The 21980-nt window shown below is 35.9% G+C and overlaps 1 protein-coding gene across 2 annotated transcripts; it reads right to left on the reverse strand.

The window, feature by feature from the left end:
* Nucleotides 1-1725: 1725 nt before the first annotated feature.
* Nucleotides 1726-6412, reverse strand: LOC121328162 (Na(+)/H(+) exchange regulatory cofactor NHE-RF3-like). Of its 2 annotated transcripts, XM_041272694.1 has the most exons (8): nucleotides 6105-6412; nucleotides 5342-5570; nucleotides 5003-5139; nucleotides 4215-4410; nucleotides 3618-3814; nucleotides 2487-2729; nucleotides 1982-2196; nucleotides 1726-1894 (listed from the first exon to the last, which is right to left on the reverse strand). In XM_041272694.1, exons 1-8 carry the CDS (start codon nucleotides 6312-6314, stop codon nucleotides 1768-1770), a joined length of 1554 nt encoding a protein of 517 aa, XP_041128628.1. In that variant the 5' UTR covers nucleotides 6315-6412; the 3' UTR covers nucleotides 1726-1767. The 2 variants fall into 2 exon arrangements, with proteins under 2 accessions (XP_041128628.1, XP_041128627.1); XM_041272693.1 differs by having other exon boundaries at nucleotides 1726-2196.
* Nucleotides 6413-21980: the final 15568 nt, after the last annotated feature.

A 21980-nucleotide genomic window follows, 5' to 3' on the forward strand; every position in this document is an offset into this window, starting at 1 on the left:
GACAATCATCTATCATAATTAGATTTATATATCTTGTTTCAAGTCCAATGCACTATAATGGTCACCCACATGTGTACATGTCGAATGTTGAAATGTTGTACCTACCACCATGCAGAGTGTCCTGGAGAGATGTAAATATTAAAAATGATACTTTGCACAAAATGTTTTTTTTGTTTTAGTTCAGTATATTTAAATTCTATAGGCTACATCTAGAATATTAGACTCTAAAACAAAACAACAGCAAAAAAAAAGAAAACATTAAAATGAACACGAGTGTTTGAGTAAAGTCGCCAAAATTTGTGTTGGCTGTAAAATAGTAAATACAAACAGGTATAGTTTTGCAGTAAATTTAATACTGAAAGCAAATGGTTCTGCATTACCACTAAGCATTGTACATGTAGAAGAAAATGAGAGAATTCAGTAAATGGATACAGTGGGGGATAAGCTAAGAGAGAGAACAGATTATTAAAGAGAAGCAGGAACACTGGGTTATACTATAACCAGTGATACAAGGGTTATTGTAAAAGGCATAAACAGATCTGCAGAGAAAAGGTGAAGCATGTATATGCAATTCTAGCCTAACATACTGAGAAAGCAAGGACTAAGTGGTAAATCACAAGCAGGCAGTAAATTAGTCCTGCAGTACACTGCACTAACGTGTTCAGATTTTAAAATGTCTAAGATTGAGTATCTTGACATGCCAGTATTTTGTATGTACTGTGTAGCTGAGGAGCATTTATAAACTTTATGGTTTTAGAGTAATGCACTTGGAAATTCTGTGAAACATCAATGGTTGTGTTTTGATGAATGTCCTCATCAAGGTTTTTCAAAGTCCATGCTCTTGTCAACAAATCCTGCTTTTGTTAAAAAGGTACTGCTCTACTGAAGTTAGCTGGGCTTTTCTCCAGATAGTTGTACCTCTTCAGAACCTTTCGTCTTCCCCTTCTGATGCTGAGGATGAAGATGAGACTGACTGTATGGAAGAAAGATATATTTGTTAACCGTCAGGTAACATCTACTACACTGACCCTTCCTTATCAATGAAAGAACACAAACTAATTAGTACACCTTTACTAAATGCTCCAAAGTAGAACCTGTTATTATTAAGGTACTGGGAGGTATGTAATAAATGTATTGATGATTACAGTTCGATCTATGTGACTATTTAAATAATTATCAGAGAAATACGTTTAAAAAAATGCTTTTGGGACAGCAAAGGTTGACCTAATATTAATATATATTAAAAAAAAAATTGTAGGAAGAAAATGTTGATTCTATGTAAATGTTTTATTTATAGGGCCCTGTTTAGTTAGTTTGAGTTAAATATTTTTGTAAGCCTGTTTTGATTATTTAAAATATTCACAAAACTGTTCCCTGCCTTTTTGTAAAGTAACTGAACAATGGTTTTCAAGCTGAACATGAATATCATGCTTTATTTAATTCAGCAAAACATACTTTACAAAGCATCACGAGATAATGGTTAGTGAAAAGTACACTTACATGCTACAGCACTGCTTTTTCCATCCAGCTGAAGGACTTGAAGTCTGAAACGTCCTGATATAATTTATTTTTGCATCAATTATTCACATTATTGTATCCCATACATTGCCTTTTTCCTTGAAAAAAACTATATATATTATATATATATATATCTATATATATATATATATATATATATATATATATATTATATATCATCTAAGAAAGTGTGTGTGTGATGTGCTATTGTAAACAGTCTGAAGGACAGTGTGAAACATTAAGGAATGCTTACTCTCTTCCTGTCTCCTTAGGACTATCTTGAGATGGGGCTACAGCTGGGGCTGAAGAGGGAGGTGGAGTTAGGTTTGCAGCTAGGGTTGAAGAGGGGGGTGTAGAAGGAGATGGAGCTTTGGCTGTGACTGGGGCAGGAGCTGGGTAGTCTTCCTCATTTTTGAGCTCCTTTGCCTTGAACGGGGGAGTTGCTGGTTTGTTTATCGTTGATGTTCCTATGAGAGCTGTGGTGATGGGTATGTTCTTATCTTTGAAGTAGTTGTAGGCCTTTTTCTCAATTACTAACATTTCAAGCCTGTTGCCACTCTTCTTGATCATCTCCACCACCTCCTTGTGCGATTTGTTCTCTACATTGTCGCCATTCACCTCAATCACAATGTTATCATCTACCAAGCTAGCTTTATCTGCAGGACTTCCACTAGCCACCTGGAAGATTTTAGGAGTTAAAATTACATGAGTGCAGAAAAACAATGAAAATATGATTAAGTACAATAAAAAGTAAAGTAGCATTGCATATCCTTAAATATAAACAATTAGGCTTGTGCAAAATAACACGATTGACATTACCACAACAAACGTGAATCCTGTACACACACACACACATACTCCTTTAATCTAAACTATTTTGCTATATTCTGTTTAGTTTATGTTTAGTATTTAGCTTGTTTGAGCTTTTAACTTGTTTTTTAGTGAATATATTTTTAGAAGACTTTCACCTCCTTAACAAACTGGCCAGGCAGTCCTCGGATTGCATTGAGATGGAAACCGAAGCCACCTGATGTCTTCTCCAGCAGACAGAGTCTGGATTTGTGTTCGCTGCTGTCCTGACTAGGGGTGGCTGCGGCTGGTATGGGTTTGTGTTCGCCGCTCTCCTGACTGGGGGTGGCTGCAGTTGGTTCTGCAGCTTCACTGTGAGAATCCAGGACCTCATCCCAGTACAGCAATGGAGATACACATGCCTGTTGAACACAAGGGGTAGAGTGGCTGACTGGAACTGCTTCTCCATTTACTGTTCTGGATTTGGTTTATTCCTTGCCAAGTTATAAATACCTACTGTTTGTATAACATTTCGAAGAAAGAACAAAGGTTTGAAGACTGGAGAAGAAATACGAGCCAATTAAAATATCAAGGTCATGCAGAACTGGCCTTTTTTGCTTCTGCATCTTGGTCTTGAAAAATACAAAGAAACTATGAATTCAATGACAAATGTTTCAGCTGTAGGTCGAACATCAGTGTTGAAATGTTTTGGTTCAGTTTATTATATCCTTGAGCAGTGTGGTTTCCACCCACCAGTGATTGTGTAGAGCAGTGGTGGCCAATTACAGTCCTGGTGGGTCATTCCACTCCAGATTTAACAAGTAAAATGAGATCATCAGCCTTCAAGGCCTGGATGGATGTTTAATTTGGTTCAAGTAGACAATTTAGAACCTGGGGTTGGAACAGACCAGGAGTGGAAGGGACAGCCCCCTGTGGAATGTGCAGATGCTCCTTGTGCTTGTATTGCATTAACCTTGTAAATCGCCTGTCTCTTGGTACATGAGGATTTTGATTACTACCAAGTTACTAAGGAAGAATAAAAGATCTGCTCATACTCCATACATCTATCTTATTAAACACCACATCTTCACTATCAGTGTTAAGCCAGGCATATTGTTTTAATGTATGTTTGATTTACCAGAATTATACTCTTATAACTTTTGTCATTATAGTCTTTGACCATTAGAATTTTAGAAAGTTCAGTCCAAACTACCTTGCTTGTGAGATAAGATTTAAGCTACAATGCTTTTCTTCCTGGAATAAAATCTTAGTCGTCTGATTATTAAATAAATAGGGAAATCATTGTGTACCATCTTATACATTTGGTCAGTTTCTCCATCAACAACCAGTAAAGTAGACTTTTTGCCACACTGCCTTATCTTCTCCACAACTTGTTCATGCTCCAAGGAATCTACAGGGTCCCCATTCACAGCCACCAGCCTGTCCATGTCCTTCAGTCCAGCTTTATCTGCTGGACTGCCAGCATCTATGCCCTTAATGAAATGACCTAGAAAAGGAACAAGTAGCTAGTCATTTAAACATTTATATATATATATATATAGAGAGAGAGAGAGAGAGAGAGAGAGAGAGAGAGAGAGAGAGAGAGAGCGCACAAGAAAGGGAAGCTACAAAAAGTAACAAAATGACCACAAATGCAGTACTAAAAGACAATAGTATGAGAAATAAGTGTTTCCTTGTCCTTTGCTGTTCCTAGAAATGTGCATGCAAACAGACCATGTCTATTTGGTATATTTCTTACTTCATTTTTATATATGTAGAGGGCATGGTCATGTGTTGCTTAAAATATTTCCTGAAAATGTTTTCCCTTGGTTTCCTTGTGTGCGCTACTATCAAGAAATAATAACTGCATATTTTCGACAAAATTATGTAATCATGGAATTACAGACCTAGCTTAGCATACTGTTGCCTCAGGTAGAATCCATAGCCGCCAGGGCCCTGAGTGAGCTCCACTATGCGGGGTTTATGTGGAAGGTGCTTCATGGTGGCCATCCCTCCAGTCAGCTTTTTCTGTTTGTTCTTGTAGTATCTGTCAGCCTCCCCATCCACAACCAGAAACACAATGCTGTTGCCAGAAGCCTTCATCTGATAAGCACATGTGGTAATGATTAAAAAGTGTTAATGATTAACAACAGTGTTGTTACTAAGCAACTAAACAGATAACACTGCTGGCTGGTTTTCTTTAGGCAACCCCCTCCCCCAAGTAAAGAACTGTGTACAAATCTAACAGACATATTTGCATGTCCCAGAAAACTTTGTTTTTTGATAAATTAACTACTTGATTGTTATACTCTCTGCAATTGGTACAACTGGGATAAACTATTTTCTTACTAACACTTTGTGACATCTACAGAAATGTGAGTTTTGGACAACTGGGTACCATAGTTTGTGCAGAGATTATCACTTAAAAAAAACAAACAAACATAACAAATAGCAGTGAACTATTACCTTACTCTCAGGATCACATTTTTAAGAATGAAGTGAAAAAAAAACAACAGAGAGGCACTGAAATGCAATTATCAAGCGTTAACCCGCTTCCAAACACATTGCAGTCCTGTACATTCAAAGACATGCTAATGCTTCATAAACACAGTGACCATGATCATTTCTAAGAACAAGGCTGATCCCTGTTATGAAGTTCCACTGCAGAAAAGGGTAAACAATTCATCCTAGTTACCTTGTCTACAATTTGCTCATGACTGGAGCTCTCAACGTTATCACCATTAAGTTCAATCAGCCGGTCGTTGTTTTGAACACCTGCCTTTGCTGCAACCCCAGAGGAGTGCACCTCACAGAAGAACATCCCTTGAACACCTTGAGATACAGAAGGGGACACAAAACTTAGTATTAAGAAATGGAAGTACATCTATGTTAGGGAAAGAATATCAAGGCAACAAAAAAGAAACAAAATGAAATAAATATGTTAGGCCATCAACTGGTGCATTAAAAAATAACATAGACATGTTAAAATCAAAGGCATTAAGTTAAGATGCTACACTGTGCTACAAAAGCTTACCTCGTGTAGATGTAAGTGAGAATCCATATCCTTTTTTTCCCTTAACCAGGTAGCACAGTTTGGGCTTTGGTGTCGCACCTGCCACTCCATTAATCACCGGCTGTTGTGTTGGACTTGCTTGCCCCTCTTCAGACAGGCTGATCCCTTTTTCCTTTGCCATCTCATAGGACTCCTCGTCCAGGACTTGAAAGGTGACTGACAGTCCACTGTCTTTAACCAACTCCACCACCTTCAGGTCAAGAAAATACATTAATGGAGACTGTGTTGCAGTTTAACATCTGCTTACTAAAATGAAAATTGTGGGCAATGCGACTAATATACACTACTGCACATGTCACTGTCACAGAAATGAGTTCAGTTGAAATCAGAGAACATCACAGGCACCATTGGTTTATTTTGGCACAGAATACCCTATTTACAATTTCCAGTTGTTATGCACCCCAATCCATAGCGAAGTTCAGGTAATGCAAGTCTACCTCTATGATGAATACATAGTTACATAGCTATAGACTTATGGTATAGGTATAGATTCTCATTTTGCCCCTTATAAATATATACTTTCAATGGTCATCAAACAAGCACAATTACGGACTGAAAAAAACATTTTTTACCGTTACAAAATAATACAAATAGCTGAGGGTAATAGATATAGGTTATTTTTAGGACTCGTAAGTGGCTACTGTATATATTTGTTCTTATTAGTTTTTAACTATTACTTGAATTGGTATTCACCTTATAAACACGGCTGCTTGGAAAGGCTTACCCTGGTGTGGTCCTCTTTGTCCACAAAAACCCCATTCACTCTCAGGACACGGTCACCATCCTTCATCCCAGCCTGCTCTGCAGGGCCCCCCTTCTTTACATTGCGCACCAGGTGTCCCTGCTTTCCCATTTCGATCCGCAGGAAGAAGCCATAGCTCTGGCCGTCTTGCTTGGTCAGTTTCAAGACACGGGGGTGAACAGAAGAGGCCATCTCTGTTAAAAGTAAACAGAGATTAGGTAATTAAGGATTTTCCGTCCAGTGTACTAATTTGTTTTGCTCTTGACACACTTTGTACACCCAGCATTTGCTACAAACATTTTTCAAGTGTTTCAGTTTACAGGGGGTAGTAGCTGATGGACCCTATTTGTAAAAACTCAGATAACCCAGCAATGATTTTTTTGATGCTGTAAAGAATCAACTCTAAATGTGCATTTGTCACCTTACAGATATGAGTGAGGAAACATAAATTAATTAAATTAATATCTGTAAACAGGAAGTCACAGTCACCGCACTGGGCTTATAAAGAGCTTCTGGTGTGCAAACCCCTGAAATGTAAACCACAGAGTAACAAAAAAAAGCACTGAATTGAGATACAAGCACAAGTTTATATTAGGCTACGACAAAAAAAAAAAACTAAAAAGAAAACAAAACACATTTATGATTTTCCTCAAAATAGGGTAAAGGTCTGTAACTTTTAATCTTGTGAAGCAGGTTTGAATTTAAGAAATTTGCTGACACCTGACCTTCAGGGAATCAGTAAGGGAATCTCTTGTTCATCATTAACTGAATGTAGGGGTGGAAGAATGGTCTTATGAAACTCATTTTCTTAAAAAAAAAAAAAAAAAAAAAAAAAAAACATTTACACTGAATAACTTTTCCTGTAAATAAGTCTACAAGTCTCAAGAAGATATCCCATTGGTGAAATAAAATAAGAAAATAATACACATTGAAATAAACAGATTACACTTTAATATCTTTATAATTCTTTTATAACTTGTGTGTGTGTTTTTATATGTGTTCTTTGTCTAGTCTTGTTAAAGAAATATTTACTTCAAGGCAATTTATCTGTACTGATAGCTGCAACTTTGAATGTAAAATTTACTAACTAAATAGGTATAAAAAAAAAAAAAAAACAGCTTCACTCTGTAAAACAATCTGAAGTATTGCTGGGATGTTACTCGTTACTGAGATTTCAGTTACCACTTTGTCCTACATATCAGGAAATGTTTTAGAAAACGTATAAATCTGGCAAGTAATGCTGCCATTATTTTTACATTACGTTATATTAGGATGCATTTATATAAAAGAAAGCAAAACACTCACTTGTCTCCTGGGAGGTGCTGACAAAAAGGAGTCTTCGACTGCCTTTCTTGAGCTGCTATCAGTCCACTTCTGCACTTTGAGAGACCAAAGGTTGGTTTCCGATTTAACTGGACCCTGTGGTATATATCTTTCATCACTCGGAAGAGACTTTCCTTTTTAGGAAAGGTTAAGGAGTTAATGTATCTATAAGTCATTAGGGATTGTATGATTTGATGAATTTAAACAGATACAGCAGGGTTAATATTGAAGAGCGAATATATAATGGCTGTATAATGGCTGAATATAATAATGGCTTTTATCAACCCTAATTATAAACTAAATCTATTGTTGGTCAATCCCATTTTACCCTTGGTGATAAATAACACTGGACTGCTGTATCAGTATATATCTCCAAGGTAACAGTGTCCATCCTGCTGGCCTGGTGAGGATCTCATACCTATTAGATCCTTGTCAAGTTGGTATTCCTGTCTCTCCAGAGGGGCAAGGAGATTGTCTAAAACAAACTGCTGCCACCACATTATAACTCTCTATAGCCATGAAACATTAGACACGGACTCGTTTGAAGGCACATATACATTCTGCTGATACAGCCAGTGTATCAGCTGTGAAAAGGGGAACACAGTAGCTGTACACACATTCAGGCGTTGCTGAATCACTTTAACTTAAACTCAGATGATCAAGGTTCATTGTGTACAGGTTAATATCTTACCAGAATTACGCGATGGGGCAGTAAAAACCTCTTTCAACATTCTTTTCCACAATAATACTTGATCAGATTTACTTTTCATAAAAGCGAGCCCTGATTTCTTTTTTTATTATCTGTCTCCGCACTCAACTTGCACGTAGCTGGTCCTGTGGCGCACATTTCTTTATAAAGCATTGCTTTACTTTTCTGTCCTTGTGTTCAGTGGAAAAAAAACATGATCTGCGTCAAGTAACTTCATCCTGTCCTACTGCTATTGACACTTCTTAAAGATCTCATCATACAGCTATATGAGCACATTTTACTGCCACCACAACAACGAAGATTTTGTTAAAAGATTTTGAAGAACTGAAATGTAATTATACATGGGCATTCTAGTAACTGTTTAAGTTTATACAGGCAATATCAACTGTATCCTGTTCTTAATATTGTCAAATGTGATTGTATTTTTGCAGTTATTTTGAGTGGGTCTGCTTTTCTGATCCAATATTGAGTTATTAGCATTTTCTCTAAGTCTGCATTTAGATGATCATGAGCTTGTCTGGAAATCTGTCTTTGATTGAGCATGTTTCCTCATTCCATTCAACTTATTGAATAAAATGGCCTTTCAACTTGGCAGGTCCCTCCTACAGTATTCATCCTGTCTATACATATAATTAGACGAGGAAGGTCACACTGTCACATGGCTGGGGGGATGATAACCAGGTAGCTTGTTCTGTTCATTTGCTCATCCTCAAGACCTGGAAAAGAAATTAGAGGAAAAATGGTATTTTCATTATTACTACGACAACTGCTTTAAAAATTGGTTAATTTCCATTTTCAGTGTCATCTCGATATTTGTAAACATTACAAACCTCTACTTGTACATACTTTTTTTTTTTTTTTTGTCATTGCTGTTACTGGAGAAGGGAGATTTCAAGACCTGATAAACCACCCCTTCTTTCACCACACCCATGACCATAACAAAGCCAAAACTGTCTGAGAGGAAGTGAATGACTTAATAAAGTTCAGAGGCAAAGCTTGTGTGAATAAAACCGGCTGAACATATTTCCAGATTAGTGAGACCAAGGGCTTTGGTAGGAAAAAAGAGCTTAAAGCAATTGATTTGGTTTACTTGTATACTGCTGTTCAACTGCAGCTTTTTCATCTTCAGTCTGTATTGTGAATATCTTAGCATGACCTCAGGCACTGGAACAAAAAAACTCTTGATTACAGTGGTGGTATTTCTGTGCGTAGCAAATTTAAAAGGTAAGAAAAATAATTATGGTTCTTTGCTGCTAACTGTACTGTATGAGAAAAGTTACCAAAACTAATACATTATATTACTATTATTCAATTAATTGAATTGACAAATGCACAACTTTTGGAAAAATATCTATATGTACTGAAGATGTTTCCTGCTTGTGTTTCTTCACAGGAGACCTTCAAGTACTTTACCCATCATCCAAAATTTCAGTAGAAGAAAAGCGGTCTCTGGTCCTGAACTGTACTGTAAAATACACATCTAATAATCACATTAATATTCCTGAGGTATTGTGGTGTAAAACTGAAATAAACAATACATGCATTAAGCTTCAAGATCACCCAAAACATCTCATCATGGTATCTGAAACGGATGATACTGAAGAGAACACTAAGCGTAGGCTCGTGTCTGTTCAAATTAACAACCTGACTGAATCGGACAGTGGAATCTACCAGTGTAAAGCAAAAACCCCCGACTTAAAAACAGCCATGGGACACTTTATAACACTGACTGTCCAAAGTAAGTTGGATTAAACATTTGTAAAAGTTGAGGTTTCTTATTGCTCAGGTCTATGCTTACTCAAACAACAGGCCAAGATAAGATTTCAGATGCAGGATAAGCCCACTCAGCCCTTTCTCTAAAGTCTTTGTACAGCAGGGTTATCCATATATAACTGAATGCTTACTCAATAGCTTCAAACTTAACAAGTATCCCCTAGAACTGTATTTTTCTAATCTGTTTTCAAAGGTTTATATGTAATACATTTTTTCTGACGTCTTATCCCTTTATTTGGTCATGAATAATTACAGTATGACAATGTTTCAGAAATGTGCTCAAGTAACTTCAGCAATGCAATGCATCTACTGATTCCTTTGTTAAATGTTAATACATGAATTACATGCTAATTAATAAAATGTCTGCACTTGTTTAATATACTGGTGTATTTTTTGATGCTTGTAGTTTCAGGTGCATTCATTTTAAAATGGCACAGGTTTACTTTTGTATTGAATTCGATGTGATCATACTGTCCCTAATATTTACTCCCTCATTACTGGTTCTTAAGCCTGGGCTAAAATGTCATGATAAACCCTGAAATAGCTGGTATTCCTATAAACTATGTTCAACCAGAGGAGAAAGAATCCTAACATTTGTTCTTAGATCTACATATTATTATTTTCTGTGCTGTATAACAGGATTGGTTTTCAGTGGTTTGCATTGTAGTTTGTACATACTTTGCTGTATTTGAGAGTTAAGCTATGTTAGAGCTGACATTTGAGAGTAAGATAACAATGAGTTTTTATAGTTGGTTAAAAATGAACTGTATTTTTTTTCTGTAATTAAAGTGCTATCCCCATGTATATCACCAAGTCACATGAAAATTAGCCCTTCAGTCCAAGACTTCATGTTTAACATTGAAAATGAATATTATATATATATATATATATTATATATATATTTATATAATATATATATATATATATATATATATATATATATATATATTTATATATAAAATTTATTTAAACATTTAAAATTATAATATATTAAAATTTTAATTTTTAATCACAGGGAAGTTTCTGGAAGTTTCAAACACCGGCAGCCAGGGACTGATCAAGGCAGACCTAACCTACTTAATGTTTTGTTCCTTCGTGTTTCTGTTACAACTTTTTAAATGACGGAATATAAGGTAAGCACGCCTCCCTGTTAAAACTTGACTGCACTATACTATTGTGAAAAACAAGCACATAAAAATAAAGGAAGGGTAAAACAAAAATAATTATTGGATGATGGAATTATTTATAGGGCATATTACAATTAAAATATTATTACAATGTACTTGCTATTTTGCCAATTACATGTATTTAATGGTTTTGAATATTGTAATATCATATTTTAACAATGAGTAACTGGCTTGTCAAGAATCACAGTATTGAATGCACTCACCTACACAGAACCAAGGGTAGCACATTTGACATGTTTGCTTAAAAAAAAAAAAAAAAAAAAAAAAAAGTTTTATTACATGGTAAGGGCTCTTCGATGAAAACAGTATCAAATGTACTCAATTATGTAAAACAGGAACCAATGCGCTACATGTTTTATGGCCCATTCTTGTTTTACAGGTACACACATTGACAAGATGTAGAACCTCACATCACTTTCATCTGTCTCCTTAGGATTCATGTACACTCGTCAAGCATGTTGCCACCTGTTGTTAATTGCTAATAAAAAACATCTTCTGTTTATATTAGTGAGTGCCTTTGTTTAAAAATATGTAAAAAAAAAAAAAAAAAAAGATATACAGTATATATATATATTTTAAATATATTAAAAAAAAATCTTTCAGAAAAATCATAAATTAAACAATTCAGCAACAATACAAAACATTTACATATTTAAATAGTGTTATACATTAAATATTAAAATCATATCCTTATGATTAAAATTCTTTCTTCCACTGAGCACACCAACAGCCCAGACTGGAACAGTGACTTATTAATTTATAATACATCAAAGCAACTCACACTCTGCAAGTCACCAACACTTTAAACACAGATACAACATCAGCAGTTGACGCATCACTTAATTAGTTTTTTCTGCTTTTTAAAATTGCTAGTTTAGCTTGACCAAGGAGAAAATTTGCCAATTGATCTTAATACTTACTCCCCTTAAAATAGTTAACACTAAAGATGAGAGAAATTCATTTTTAAACCATTAAACATATCTTCTAGTAAAATGAGAGCCTGCAGCCTTGGAGAGAAAAGAAAACAATCAGGAAGTTGACTGACACACAGGTACTGCAGGTGGATGTGCGTATTTATTATACAAACAAAAATAAATAAAAAATGATACAGAAAAACAGCTCACAGAGCCAAAACAAAACACAAAAATCTTAATGTAGCACCTGAGAGCAGTCTGGCAGAATACCAGAAGGGAAAATAAACTAAGACCACAACAATATGCAGGGCAATGAACACCGTTTTAGTAAATACTGGTGGTTAACTATATTTAAGAACTAGGACAAGTGTATAATACACAGTCATGGCATGGGGTTTGCAGTGTTCAATAAAAACAATACATGGTTAATTATAATTAAAAACAAAGTACAGTGCTGCTAGAGACAATTGAAGAGACTGGGCTTACCAAAAACAACAGGAGCCTTGCTCTAAATGTCGACGGCTGTTTCCAACCCACTGCTGAACACAAACAAGTCCAATTCCTTCTCTCCTCCTGCTGGCTGTGCGTCCATCCTCCATTCCAGACAAACCCGGGTTCACATTAACAACACAATCCAAATCTCTCGAATGGATGAAATCAGAAACTTTTTACGCCAGGTGCTCAGCTTCTTCAAATGATCCAATTTACACCTGGGGCTGAGAACTGTAGAGCATCAATGTACCAGTGAGATCAGTGCTTAAACTACAAAAAGTAACTCGCCAAAATAAACATGCTTTATACATGTGTTAAAATAAAGCTAACTGACATTAAATCAAATGTGACAAAACAAAATGTGAATACTAAAATTTTAAATGTTAATAAAAACAATAAAAAGAAGTGGATCATCCCCGTACATTAACCAAAACAAGTATCGTGTTGGTGTAAAGCCAGCATGAGTAGCATTGGTTTATTTTGTCTCAATCTTTACCTATCTCTGCTCTCCCCCTATCTCCCTATCTCCGCTCTCCCTATCTCCACTCTCTCTATCTCCCTATCTCCCTATCTCCCTATCTCCGCTCTCTCATTCTCCACTCTCTAAAGACCCTCCCTGTTCAGCCAAAGCTGTGCGTTTTTATACCTGTGGTCATCTCCAGATTAGCAAACACTTAATCAATCTCAAGACAACCACATGACAGGTCTCTGCAGGTGTGTGGTGTGTGCTTTTGCATAGCTCTTAGTTAGCTTTGCACTTTAAGAGGTGTAAAGTTTTTGGAGGGTCAGCAAATGTCTAAGTGCAAGGTAAAATCCTTACATCACATTATAATGCTTGCACCCGCTTAGTATCCAGATCTCACCCAATTCCATGCAATTTTCTTCATTTAAATGAATTTCAATTTAACTTTGATAGATTGATGATGAACAAGTTCACATTTGATAGCAGAACGGCAGGTGCCACCATACATAAGCTGCATTTTTATCGACCGGTAAAATCAGACTTTAGGGCTGCTAAACACGATTTATGGTTTTATTATTTTATTATTTTATTATTATTCTCTATTTTATGTATTGTTTGGCCGGACGAGTAACACGCCGTCTGCCATGGTATTGTTTGGTTTTGTATTTATTATTATTTTAAATACCTCGTGAGAATGTGTGACTGTCAGCTACTGATTGTTTTTAGCTGGTCACGCAGTGTTGGGAGACCCGTGCAGAATGTGACTGAGGGACCGAGGTTAGTCCAGAGTGTCTAAACAGAGAAATAACAATTGCTAGAAGTGCTGGTTTACTAACCAGCACGATACTTTAGTGATTTATTGTTTGTTTGGCCAACATGCCCTTTTGTTTTCTGTTTGTTTAAAATCTTTGTTTATTATTATTTAATAAAGATATGGCTACGGCCGTTTCAGCCATGCCATTTTTGGTTTGTGTTGCTACTTCCTGGTCCGTGACGTCACCATAACTGCACACTGCAACCACTCTGCCACACAGCATTATGGGGGTTTTGCATTCGCAAATCACTTTTACAGTGTCCATTTTAGGACATCTTCAGACCTTACCCCTCCTTGAGTCAATCCTGACCCCTCCTCGACTCAATCATCAGACATCAGACCTAGAGTCTGGTTTCCGGCCGCATCACTTCTCTGAAACTGCTCTGCTCCGGATTGTGAATGATCTCCTGCTCAATGCTGATGCTCCCTCTGTGTTTGTCCTCCTTGATCTAACATCTTCTGTTGACACCATAGATCATTGCATTCTTCTTGACCGCCTACAGAAGTATGCTGGGATCTCTGGAACCTCTCTCTCCTGGATGTCCTCTTACCTATCCGGACGCATGCAGTCTGTTTTCTATGCTGGATGCAGTGGTGTGGCAAACACAGTCACTTGTGGTGTCCCCCAAGGATCTGTTCTTGGGCCCTTCAGTATCTATATGCTTCTCTTGGGTCACCTCATCCGCCAACACAGCCTCATGTTTCACTCCTATGCTGACGACACCCAGCTCTACTTAAGACTCAACCCTGGTAGCCCCTCTGCCATGGTCCGGCTCTCGACTTGCATTCAAGACATATTATTGTGAATGTCAACTTATTTCTTTTTTTTTCTTTTTTTCTTTTTTTTAAACATCTGTAATTTTAAATCTAATTTACCTTTCAGGTCATATAGGTATGAGATGCTAGTGAATACATACTCCAAATACTAATTTTCAGGAGAATAATATTTTTTGAAAATGGACTCTTATCTTAACATTTGGTATGCTGTTGATTTTTTAAAACAATGCTAAGATAGGGCATTGGCTCTCTCTTTTGGTTACTACCAATACAACAAATATTTGTACTTTTAGAATGTTCAATACTGCATGTTTGAGAACAACAGATATTGTTCCATAGTATTAATATAGCATTAATGCAATAAATACAGCTAAATTATTCTGCAATATTGTATGCACTTCTATTTGCAGAATGACCAGTAAATACAGATATAAGCATAAGGTGAAGTTCAAATGTAGGTTAAACCGCATTGCATTTATTTGTTCCCTATAAAGTACCAAAGACACCCGAGACTGCAGCTTCTTTCAGTAAGTTAGGAAAGGGAAACAAAACTTCTCTTGACATCATAACATTAGTTTATTAGACTGATCTCCCAGTAGTAGAATAATATGATGGATCATTACTGACTGCAGACAGTTTAACAGATTATGTAACCCTAAACAAACCAAAATACTGTAAAGCGATAAATATTTGGCAAATCACACCCAGAAAACCTATTTTGCTCCAGAAATGTTGGAGACCTATTGCAATATACAAAATATGTATTGTTAGTGGAATTTGGTTTTGTGGCAAAAATGTTTGCATTTTTTTCATACACGAAAAATGCATAATAAAAGTTTTGCAAATATTTATGGCTTTGCAGAATATCACCCTTTTAGCTCTTTTTCATAAACGTAATGTTTTGTATTACTGACACCTGCTGGCAGATGTCAGTAATTAGCCAAGTGGCTGCTCAGTGATATCATTGTTTGTTGTTGTTGCCTTGGGAATCATGGCTTCTAATGATTCCAGGGGGTGGTAGTTAAAGTCATCCAGTTTAGGACAGTAACTGGAGTCACCATAAGCACTGTGTGAAGAATTCAATTAGGCAGGGAGGGAAGTCAAACCTCCCAGTCCTGTCATTGCTAATTAAACAAAAACACATTTTTATGTATAAATCATACAAAATGATATTTTACTTATAACCCTCCACCACAAACACACTGTTTACAAGGGTGAGGGCCCCAGCCTTGCCACACCGCCAAAATGTTTTATTTATTTATTTATTTTTTTTGCAAAGTTCCGTGACAGTCTCAGACACCATGTGAGGTTTTGACTGTATATTTGCCAGGTTATAAACCCTGCATGCTAGATGCGTTGCAGACATCCGACTGGCTGCCATTTTGCCACATGCTTTGACACAGATTCTCTCAGTAAAGACATTCTTCACTGCGACATTGTTTCTAACCGTTGGATATATCAACGATACCGATCTTTTTCACATTTCTATTTTATTCATGTTTTCAAACCCTTTGATCTGATATGACATGCTTCTCTACATTATACTATTGGTCATGCTTTATTTTTATAGTTCAGGTCCTTGCATTTAATTTTCCTTTGAAAAAGAGAAAAGCCAAACCACACATTTAACCAATTCGCGTTGACATATTCTGTTTGCTCACACTGACCATGGAAACTAAGACACAGTTGCAGATCTAGATGAGAAGCTGAGGACTGCAAAATGATCATCGCAGTTTTTAAGTTTGTGGGGGTCTGTTAGCAAATCTAATCTACTGCTTCTTTGTTTTACAAAACTGACACACCATTCTCTTTTAAACAACACAATCACTAGTTCTCTCTCTCTCTCTCTCTCTCTCTCTCTCTCTCTCTCCATATATTTATATATATATATATATATATATATATATATATATATATATATATATATATATATATATATATATGTGTGTGTGTGTGTGTTTTTTTATTCTTTAGAAAAAAATTTAAAATTACTTATAAAGTAAATGGACTTTTTTACCTGAAAAAATGCTTATTTATTTATTTATTTATTTTTGCCACAAATTTGCATAGAATAACCTATATTATTGCATTGATCATCTTGAAACTAAAATAATGATTTGTCTGAGTTAGGCAATCTATCAGACATTTTTTGCATTTGGAAGAACAGAATGAATAGAAGAAGAATAGTGAAATTGGTGTTATTTTTGGTAAATGGAAAATAGTTTTTTTTATAGTTGGAAAGACGTGTAAAAAACCACAACATCATTTTATGGTTAATGAACTTGCATATGACGCTTGTGAGGGATACATGAGGCTAAAGACATATGTAAAAATAGTGTAAAATATATGATTGGTGGTATATTGTGTAGATCATTGATTTGACTTAAACAGAAGCATAGAAAACACAGTTTTAGTGGAATTTGTTCACAATGTCATCAAATAGTGCTGCACAAGGACTAGTATTACTGCTTTGGTTGACTGGCATGGAAGGTGAGATACATCTACAACATTTTAGTTTTTGTACATTGAACTCCTTTATTAGAGTATTTAGAAAGCTTTTAATCAGAAGGGTCCTGGAAATATGTTTTCACAGGCCAGTGGCAGCCTTTTTAATATTTCAGTCAGTGTGTTATGCTTTTGTTATAGTAGAGATAAGGTATGGAACTATACTACAAATGACCATACCTGCCATTTTCTGGTTCCTACTCCTAACCAGCTTTCCAACACACAGTTCTGCAGTCACATTACAACATGTTAACGTTATCAAATGGAATCAACCAGAATGACAAGGGTATTTTAGGTGTTTTAGTCACTGGTCTTCTTTTTATGTGAATCTCCTTCTATTTTATTTTTTTAAAGAAATAACTGCAACTGAAGATTGTATACTGGGGTCTCATCATGGTATGTGTTTAAACTTGCTCAATGTACTATAAGTCCTGCCACTATATTTGCAAGCATAATTAGTATTCAATATGCAGAATCCGATGTATATTGAAGTTGTGACTGTTATTTCTTCATCATTTTGGTTACACCAGAAGTACTTACCATCCTTGACCGTTGGCCGCTTTGTCCTGATGATTGTTTTTGCTGCAGCCTTTGTCATGCTTTTAGTTTACGGGTTTCAGAAGTTGAAAGGTAGGGATCACATTTGTTAATATGATTTTACGAACTATAATTGTACTTATTAGCTTTTACAGTACTGACTTTAGAGTTAAATATAATGGAAACTATTAAAAAGCAAGATTAATATTTATTTTTGTATCAGTGGGGCTCTGATTCATTGTAAATATATCTTCACCAAAAGCATGCTACAATGATCATAATCATTTTCTGTAAGTACGGAATGGACTCAAAATCTATTTTCTTCCTTCTAGGGAAACGATTTGGGCTGTAGTTGAAAAGCACCGTGTCATTTTTTGTGTGTTTTAACTCACTTACACATCTTGCTAAATAAATTACCAGCTACCCACTTTGCTCATTAAACATTTTGGTATCTTAAGAAACTGGCAAAGTAAGAAGCCAACTTCAGCAGAGTAGGAAACGAGACAAACCAATATGTAGTGCCATTCACTGTGTCAAGACAAAAAATAACTAAACAAAACTGTAGGGGTGGGGGGGGCGATAATTAGATTTTTTTTTTTTTTTTTTTTCCAGCTGTCATTTGCTGGTGCAGTCCCATTGTCACCGGTCTTAAATAGGACTAATAATACATCTGAAAATGCACCCACTGAATGTAAACTGTCAGTATTAAATATGACGTGTAGGCGAGAAAGGAAAAACAATAAATAAAGAAAATAAAATGAATACATGAGCTTTTATCAGTTATGCTAATGACTGGTAGCCTACAAGACTGTTACACATGCGTTCAGTTTGAAATTGTGGTCGTATTGGTTAAAGTGGAAGGAGTCTGGAGTCAAGTCTTATATGTTGTGATGATAAGGGGGTGTAGTGTGTTGTGTGAACGATAGGTGGCAGTGCAAAGCAGGGGAGGGCTATTTATTATTGCATCCTATTCATTGTTGGGTTAATGTTTTACTGTATCAGGCTTAATGTAAAACTGAATTTAACAGAGGACTTGTAATGCTCATGATTTTCAGACTGGGATCCCTACAGATGATGCTGGTGGCCAGCAACCCATCTCTGGATGCCCACAGGATACAACTGAAATAGTTTCTGACTCTGATGAATAGGAAAATGAGCCTGTTTAATTACAGGGTTTCTTCCTATGAAATCAATAATTCATATTTAGTTCACATTAATTAATGAGTAACTCATAAGTAATAACATTGTCATTAATGGAACTTAAATTACAATTGCTTACAATGCTTACATTTAAATTTATTTGTGGTATTTTATATTTTCAGGCAATGCAATAATATGATCAATTAAATGACATAAAAACAAAGGTGTTATACTAAACATTATGTGAAATATATTAAAATATTGCTTTTTTTATTTTTTTTTAGTCCTTATTCTTCTTTCATAAAAAAAAAAAAAAAAAAAAAAAAAAAAAAAAAAAAAAAAACTGTTAAATGCGTGGCCTTTTTATTTTTCATTGTGTAACTGTCTCCCTCTGGTGGCTGATAATAGCAATGATCGTGATAAATAACACCAAGCTAAGGTTACATATGAGTAAGGCTGAAGCTGTTCTTTATTTAGATTTGACAGATTTACACTTATTGACAGCCTACCAAAAAGAGTATTCCCAAAAATATTTATATAGAAGGAATTAGTTGAATGAATTAAACATTTGTATTCCAAAGAGATGGTCTCTTTGGTGTCACATTTCTGAACAATTTGATTAATACAGGGAAATCCCTCAATTATGACCAACAAAGGAACTGATTGAAATGTTATTGTTATAATACAAAGCTAGTCCCAACGAAGGGAGATAATTAGAAGGTGCCGAACCACAATGATGTTAATTGGTAGATTTGATGTTTGTTGTATTTTCAAACTTGTTATTCGTTGTCAGTATTTCTGAGGAGTTGTGTCAGTGGGTTTTACTGTATAGGTCCAGGTTTATTGGGATCTTTTTGGTCCATTCATTTTGTAACTCATATTGAAATGCATCCTGGTACTTGTAGTACTTTGCCTCCTTAATGCATAGGAATTAAGAACACAGAGCTGTCTCCTTTCTCTATCCCCAGAACAATAAGCTCAATGGTCTACCCAGAGACTAAGAGTACCCAGAAAAGCACTTGCTCCATATTTTTATGGCTATGATACAAAATTCACTTTTTGGTGAGATGCTCCTTCCTCAAAGTCTAATCACATCTGCAGGAAGCTGCTTTATTTTCCACCAGTTTGTAAAGTTTTCCATCAACGTTGCAAAGCATGCCCTTTTTAGCAATGCATCTTCCTTTAAATAGTTAAAACATACCAATTTTACATACATTAACATATTGTATTTTTGTACAAAATACCAATGCAACTAATCTGAACCCAACTAGCAAGCACAGTATACTATACAGAAAAGTTGGACATGCTCAAAAAAATGTAGTGGTTCTGAAGTTGACGGTGAGTTAATTTGAAACAAACGAACTATTGACTTTTAATCAAGAAATAGTTGTACTTGAAGCTGTTTTGATCATATGAAGCGATAGTGATAAGGATTCTTTATTTTTATTAGCCATATAAAGCAAATTGCCCTCTGAAACTTTTTTTTTTCTGACAGGAAAACAGGCTCACTTAGTAGGAAGTAACAGGAAATGATAAAATTAGACATTTTGAGATCACCATTAAACAAAACAAAGAGATTTGTTAGCCTCATGGTGGGTGTGTATAGTATGTATATGATATCACTTCCAGCAGGAAAAAGGATGGTGTCAGTCATGAATACAATGGCATCATCTAATAATTATATTTGTTTAAATCAATGTCAATCGCAGTGCACCCAATTCCAGCACAGACCTCCTCAATTGACGTGTTTGGTCATTCATTTTAAAATAATGATACAATGTCTTACATTTTTAAAGGATATACATTTTTACTAGGTATTCATTTTAAAATACATCTTAAAAACGTTTACATATTTTAATAAAACAAAATCCAGGTGAGATTGGTGGCTTGATTCCCCAACAGATGTGCAAACAAAAGTCAAAAGAATATCTATGAACGACAAACTTTCAGCTTTAACAACTGTATTGCAAATCTATTAGTTTCCATGGAAGGCATTAGTAGATAACACTGGTCAGCTAAGTGATTTCAGCTTAATCTGAAACACTATTGCACTGAGCCAGTCACTAACTACACGTTATCACAAGACTTCATCACCAGCGAAATTAACTTTTACCCATGGCAAGAATACACAGCCGAAAATGCATTCAAAATAAAGTTGAAATAACATGCACATTCCATAACTACATTTAAATATAATAGCATGTGACAGAAAGATAATGAGTTATGGTGATAAATCTCCCTCCCGACCAGTTAGGGAGCTAAAGAACGGGAGGAGAAGTACCTGGAAGGGCTGGCCTGACAGTTCGTTTCCGGGACCGGGAAGTCGGTCAGCCTGGAAAGAAGCGAGACTCTGTTGTAAGACCGTATTGACCTGAAAGTTAAACAAGGGGCAGTTGCAACTGTTTACCTAGATGTCATGCGGAATAAGATATAGGTGCCAGGGTAACGCTGATCTTTTCCTTCGTTTGGGTGAACGCTTGGAGAGAGAAGGACCGAGCAAGGAGCGCTCGTTGTGAGAAAGAATATGTGTTGTGTATTGTTGTGTTTGTAATTGTCTGTGTTTTCACCACCAGACAGTTAAACACACCCAGAGTTGTCGCCGAGGGTCAGAACTATCCTTATCACCACTACACTACTGTCACGAAATACCTGTGTGCACTAAGCACCAGCACGACTGCACTCACCGAGGACTGGTGACCGTGTTTGTTTTTGTTCGGGACTGTGCCCTGTTTTCGTTATCCCCGTGCTTTACACATTGTTATGTATTGCCGGGGATTTATTATTTTACGGTCACCAGACCTGGATTATAAATAAAACACTTTTTCACTGGATTACCGTTGTCTGCCTGTCACTCCTGCACCGCAGCACCGCTACACCCGTTCCCCTTCACCAGCCACTTTGCCACATAGCACTAACACCATCCGCAGAATAACTGCTTACATACAGGCTGTAATAAAATTTATTATTAGGGTGCTTTCTTGTTTCTTAAAGAATCTTCCAAATTAAGTTTATCTTGTGCACCAAAATTTATATTAGATTTGGTAGTTTTGCCCATGAACCTGCAATATCTTTGCATTTCCAATTTTATTGGTTCTGCAGGAACAACTGGCAGACATACATGAATGAAAAATGTAACTGCAAAGCAATGTTACTATGACATGGTATACAAATGTAATACAACTACATAAAATATAACGACCTATAGTTAGGCTGAAAAACAATAA

The sequence above is a fragment of the Polyodon spathula genome, chromosome 15 (assembly GCF_017654505.1).
Source record: "Polyodon spathula isolate WHYD16114869_AA chromosome 15, ASM1765450v1, whole genome shotgun sequence".
NCBI lineage: Eukaryota > Metazoa > Chordata > Actinopteri > Acipenseriformes > Polyodontidae > Polyodon > Polyodon spathula.